This window comes from Gossypium arboreum, chromosome 9, assembly GCF_025698485.1.
Source record: "Gossypium arboreum isolate Shixiya-1 chromosome 9, ASM2569848v2, whole genome shotgun sequence".
Lineage (NCBI taxonomy): Eukaryota > Viridiplantae > Streptophyta > Magnoliopsida > Malvales > Malvaceae > Gossypium > Gossypium arboreum.
The window spans coordinates 19,830,597-19,837,243 of NC_069078.1; the positions used below are offsets into that span (position 1 = coordinate 19,830,597).

At 32.7% G+C, this 6,647-nt stretch overlaps 1 protein-coding gene across 1 annotated transcript; it reads right to left on the minus strand.

The window, feature by feature from the left end:
- Positions 1-369: 369 nt before the first annotated feature.
- Positions 370-843, minus strand: LOC108456480 (uncharacterized). Its single transcript, XM_017755046.2, has one exon. It carries the CDS (start codon positions 580-582, stop codon positions 370-372), a length of 213 nt encoding a protein of 70 aa, XP_017610535.1. The 5' UTR covers positions 583-843.
- Between the last annotated feature and the right edge of the window lie 5,804 nt (positions 844-6,647).

Sequence of the window (6,647 nt, forward strand, 5' to 3'; positions counted from 1 at the left end):
TGGATTCCATTAACCTTGTTTTGTGTTGGAAGTTGTTGAAGCCCAAATTGGGAAAAAAGTTGTGTTTTCTCTTTTAGAAGTTAAGCAAGCATGGGGTGTTTCCAGAATTTTCTGCCAAGAACTCGTTGCTTTATTCTACCAATGGCAACCTCCATGAAAGTAAAAACTGTGTGTAATTTGCTTTGTTCTACCATTTCACTGATTCACCATATCCATACATCAAATATATATAGACGATATAAATAAACGTAAATCACCAAAGATGTTGAGATTTTGAAAAAAAACTAGAACAGTTTTATCTGAAAACCTACAATTTGTAAGGAATAAACATGGAATGGAGCATGATAGCGTTGCCTACTCTTATCTGCTCTAGCCTGAGTAGATGTGAATTCCAATAGCTATCACAAAGATGGTGACTAGGCCAAAGAATATGATTGTGTGAATAAAAATGGAGATGGGGCTGGTCTGAAAGTTTGCAAATTCCACTGGCCTTTTGTTTCCAGGCAACTGACAAAGCAACCCTGGTGTGCACAACACGAACAGCACCGTTGCCACTAACACAGGCCCCCAATCGCCCGACATTGCTCTCCTTTTGTTTCTTCAGCAGTTTTGAAATTTATGGGGTGGAGTTGAGAAATGCATGAAGGTTTTATAGCAAATTTTTGCTTAAGAAGGCCAAGTCAACCACGATAAAAAGGAGGAAGCAGAGAGAGAGAGACAGGTGGAGAAGGACAAAGGGAAATGAATTTAAGGACAAAGAGAGAAGCAGAAGACAAAGGAAAGGTTCATGACCGGAAGAGGAACTTGGAGTCGACGCTGTTTTGATTGGAAGAAGCCCTTGGACGGCCTATTTTGGCATCAAACCCTGTTGCTTGCTTGAATAAGCGTAAAGAAAACCATTACACAACAGTAAGTTATGTGCTACCACATGTTTAAAAAAAATTAAAATGGTTAATCATGTGATGTCATGTTTTAAAAATTTAATTAAAAGGACAAGCAGCTGTATTTACTATATTTTTATAGGTTTAATATAATATTTAATATTTAAATTTAATATTTAATATTTAATTTTTTTGTCTAATTTGTTACTTGAATTGAATATTTTTTAGTTTAGTACCTATTTTTAAATCTAATTTGGAATTTGAATTTGATAGCTTTTTCAAATATAGTATCTAAATTTTTGTTTGTCAAATTTGCTATATAAACTTGTCAAACTTGTCAAACGTTATATAATTTACCCGTTATACTAACAATTATATTTTTTATGAAGCAACAAAATAATCAATATGGCATATGACATGAAATTTCTTCTTTTGTATTTTAAATATTCAATTACTTTTAATTTAGTTTAATTTAATTTATCTTAATTTATTTTTAATTGAACACAATGAATTTCTTTTATTTTGATTTTTTAAAAATCTTCTTGTTTTCTTTTTCAATATCAATTTGTTAAACATAGTTCAAAGCACAATTTTTACACAAAATTCCTTTGATACAGATGATAATATTTGGGGCATTTAGGGCTTTGTGAAAATCAAGTCATGCTTTAAGCAGTTGATCCTTCTTGAATCATTCTTGTCATGATTCATCAATGTAATCTCAACTCACTGAAAAGTACAATTTGAGCATATTATTTAACAAAACAAAAGAAACTTCAAATAAATGTAATTGTTTTTTTTTCATTAATTTACATGCTATTTGTCACATGATGGTTACACATTAGCTATATTTGTCCACTCGTAAAAAAGCTAACATCATTAGTGTTGGGGTAAATTGTATAACATTTGACAAATTTAGGTACCAAATTGGACAATAAAAGCTTGGATAACAATTAGGAAAAAAACATCAAGTTTAAATATCAAATTAGAAAAAAAAACCTTAAGCATAAAATTAATAAAAAGTGTTCAATTTAAATGCAAAATTGAAAAAAAATTAAGTATTAAATTAAAAATATAAATTTAAGTACAAACTATTATATTAATTTAAAAAAACGAGTTTCTAATAAGATGTAATTGATATATAACTTTATACATTATATGTGAAATAGAACCCTTGTTTTTATTTGTTTTAAAATTTATACTTCTCCGTTAAATCATTAACAAAATGCTAACGAGACCTTGGTTTTATTGATTTAATATCAAATTTATTCCTCCAATATTTGTGGATTCTATCAATTTTTGTCTTAATCCTAAAAATTCAATACATTTAACTCTCAACTTTAGATATTCTATCAATTTAGTCTTTATTCTAAAAAATTCAAAAATATAAAATTTTAAAAAAGTTTAAAATTAAAAAGTTATTTAAAATAAAACATTTTTTGATAAAAATATATAAAAATTATAAAAATACATGAAATTTTAAGTAAAAACATAAAAAGACATGAAATAGATGCATTAAAACAAGAACTCCAACTAAATATGAGGGAAAAAAAAAAAGAAAATGCAAGTTAGATCTACTCTAAAATAATAGAATTGAGGAAGGATATTTGGAAATGTAAACATTTACATCCTCAAGTACAACTGTAAATTCTTGCTTTAACCAGTTGAAATCGTTAAACTATAATCACAATTTAAACTTTATCAAGATTTAAATTACATCTCATCAATATCTCATATGGCATGTATTTCTAAACTCGTTTTTGATCCTACATTCAGTACAGTAACTTGAGTAAAGGATGTCACATTTTTCTTAAACTCTTGATTTCAATCCATTCCCTATGATTAATTCTTCCATCTAATCCATGTTGTTAATGAAAGCCACGAGGAACTAATATGGGGGATTAGTGAGTGGAAGCATGATCTCTTAACTGTTTTGTAGGGTTACTCAATGAATCAACTATTTGGGAAAGGAAGAATGTGAAACAAACCCTAGGCTTGACAACCTCTGCAATATCCTGAATTAGGGCTTAAGCGGAATAGTGGTTTCGTGACCACAAATCCGATATAGAAATAATTATTTTATAATTATTTTGATGATTATGATATGATTGCATGATTGTCTGAAAATTTCGTGATGAAATTCTATGCCTAAAGTGCTTAAATTCAAAGTAGGGACTAAATCGAATAAGTTACAAAATTTGCATTCTAGAAGTTTTTAGTATGAAATTGCATTGAAATATTAATTAGGAGATCTTAAATAGCAATTTGACCAATTTTAAGTTCATGGACAAAATTAGGACATGGAAGGAATTTTTGGAAAGTTTAGTAGTAAGGGCATTTTGGTCATTTAGTTATTAAAATGAATTTAAAACAAAATTAAAAGCCAATTTTTGTCCATCTTCTTCATTAGGCCGAAATTTCAAGGGTTCTCCATAGTTAGGGTTTGTTTCAAGCTTCCAAGCTCCATAATCAAGAGAAACGAGATTCAAGTCGTGATCGAGGAAAAGAAAAGATTGTGGACTAAATTGCAAAATCTTTATATTTTGGTACCAAGGTAAGTTCATGTGTAAATAATGTAGCATAATTGTTATTTTTAAGTTATTGATGTTAATTATATGATACGCTGATTTTTAATCGTGAAATATTATGCTTTGTGGTTAATGTTGAGTAATATGCAAATTATGTTTACTACTTGATAAATATGAATTGCTACCGAGTATCGGTTTCGATATTCCATGGAAGACGACAAATGTGAGATCGAGGGAAAAATCCCGTTTGAACCTTAGGAATAGATTAGGATACAAGTGACATGTCACTAGGATGGTTGAGCATCCGATCTCGTTGAGTTGAGTCCGAGTTCACTTATGGATGCGAATGTCCGAACTCATTGAGTTGAGTCCGAGTTCGTGAGATGTAACTAGGCATCCGAACTCGTTGAGTTGAGTTCGAGTTCACTTATGGATGCGAACGCCAGAGCTTGTTGAGTTGAGTCCGAGTTCACTTAGGGGTGGGTTACATGATTTCTTGATTACATATGAGGCACTTATGTGCAAATTATCCGTGTATCTGAGTTGTATTCCGATGTGTTCAACGGGTGAAATTTCTAATGAAATGGAAGAACACTTAAGGTGCAAGCGACGTTTTGGTAAGTGTTGTGAAATGGACACTTTGGACAGGTATGTTCTTAACCCTTGGGTTGAAAATAGATACAACAACGATAAGGTGGTAAGATGATGAATGATGTTTAGAAATGTGATATATGTTTTGGTGATACCATGCTAAAGTTGTTTGGTATATTTGTATTGTTATGTTACTTGTTATTTACATATGAACTTACTAAGCATTTATGCTTACTCCTCCTCTTTATTTACTGTAGTTTTGAACAAGCCACTTGGGAATCGGACGGTCGAAGGTTCGATCACACTATCCAAAAGACTTTCATCCGGTAAATGGCTTGTAAAACTTAAGTATGGCATGTATAGCAATATACTTATTTTGTGTAAATAATTTTATGATATGGCCATGATTGGTTGAGAAAATGTTTGATATTGATAATTCATGGTGATGGTTAAATTTAGATCATGTTTGATATCATGGAAGTTTAATAGGTTATCTAGTTCATAACAACTCATGAAAAGATGAAATTTGCCTTAAAATAGAATATTGCTGCAGCAATGACATGAATTTGTAAAATCACTAAAAATAGTATAAATGGAATTAAATGATGAGCAGTTATGAAATTTAAGCAAAATGAGTCTATTTTCATATGGATAAAAAAAACAGGCATATAAATTATACTTTATGAGATATTTGAAACCTTGTGAAACAGGGCTAGAGTGATTTCTGGATCCTCTATTCTAACTTTAAAAATTCATAATAAATTGTAAAAACATAATTAGAAGTTTTTCTTTATATTTACAGATTCCTTATTGAGTCTAGTTTTAATAGAAACAAACCTCATAGTCATTGAAATTCTGTATAGAGAGATATCTGATTCGTAATACACAGAGGTCAGAGCAGTCGAGCCCTGAAACAGAGGAGACTTTAACTAATAAACTGTACTAATTGGCCCAACCAAAAATTATAGAAACAAATTAGTAAATAGATATATGAGTTTAGATTTAGGGAAAATTTACGGATTTTTATTTCGAGTTTCGTAACTCGAGATATGATTTTTCTTGTAATTGTGACGCGGGTAGCTAGAAAGCTGTAAATGTAGAAACAAATGATTTGAAGTTCTTAATTTGATAAATTATGTTCGGTAACTCCTCAAGCTCGACTCCGGCGACGGTTTTGGGCGTGGGGGCGTTACATTTGGTGGTATCAGAGCCAGGTTTAGTCGGTCCTCGGACTACGTGTTGTATGTATGGATTTTGCTATACATGCCATATGTATGAATTGTGATAGTGTGACTACTTTTGACTTTTTAAATGATTTTTATATAGTAAATGGATCCCGATCCAAATGTGGCGAGATGAAGTAGAGATGTCGCCACTCGGCTGAAGGGCAAGCCCGATGAAAACCCACCCCTCACTGTTGGTCGGGGAGGAGGAGAAAGGGATCGGAAGCCTTTCTCCAAATGATGAGTGCATGGTACATCGAGTTCATTCAATGCGAACCCAAATGTACGACCTCCCCACCTCCCCAATTCCTCAACCTATGCCTCCGATGCCTCATGGAGTGGATATGATAAAATTTCACAGAACCCCGTTGTGATGTAATTCGTAAACAAGGGGTGAAGAATTTAGAGCAAATATTGATGATGATGCAGAAAGCGAGTTCGGCTTGAAAATTTTATCCGGTATTTGATGAATTATCTTGTACACGAAGAATGTTTGAAATGTGCTACATCTTTGTTGAGAGATTCAGCCTATAATTGGTGGAAGACTTTGATTTGGTGATACCGAAAGAGAGGGTAACTCAGGAATTCTTTCAAGAAGAGTTTGGAAGAAATATATTAGTGAAAGATTTATTGATCGAAATGTAAAGAGATTCTTGAGTGAAGCAAGGTAATATGACATGTCGAATATGAAAGAGAGTTTGTTCGATTGAGTAAGTATGCGGGAATATGTTCCTACAGAAGCCAAGATGTGCCGACGATTTGAAGACGGGCTTAACAAAGACATTAAGGTATTTGTTGGGATCCTTGAACTAAAAGAAATGGTGGTACTTGTTGATCGAGCTTGCAAGGCTGAAGAATTACTAAAAGAAAAGAAAAAGGTAGAATCTGAAACACGAAATTGGAAGAAAAGACCAATGAGTAATGCACCCTCACAGCAAACCGGAAAGTCAAGAAATATGAATCCTCGTTCCCAAGTTTCAGCTGGGCAATCATATGGAAATTTTAAGAAGCGAAATGTGGGTCCTAAATCTCAGACTACTTCTGCGGCTAGTGTGGGAAATAAGAGATTTGTTAAACCTGAGTGCCAGCGGTGTGGTAGAAATCATTTTGGTCCGTGCAGAGCAAATGAATGTTTTCGATGTGGTTCTCCGGATCATTTTATTAGAGACGCCCAGAGAGAGAGAAAGAAAAATTTCAGAATGTAAAAGCTAGTGGTGCGACTCGAGGGAAAGTATCCGAAAACACGGAAGTGAAACAAGCAATAAGAATGTAGCGAGAGATGCAAAGCGATTAGATCTGAAGGAAGAGCTCCGGCAAGAACTTATGCTATTAAAGCGCGTGAAGTTACTTCCTCACTCGATATGATTACTGGTACATTTTCTCTTTATGATACTAATGTTATTGCTTTGATTGATCCCGGTTCTACT

Bases quoted from the DNA above. Each gene is read 5' to 3' on its own strand.
- LOC108456480 (XM_017755046.2), bottom strand. From the start codon at position 582: ATGTCGGGCGATTGGGGGCCTGTGTTAGTGGCAACGGTGCTGTTCGTG.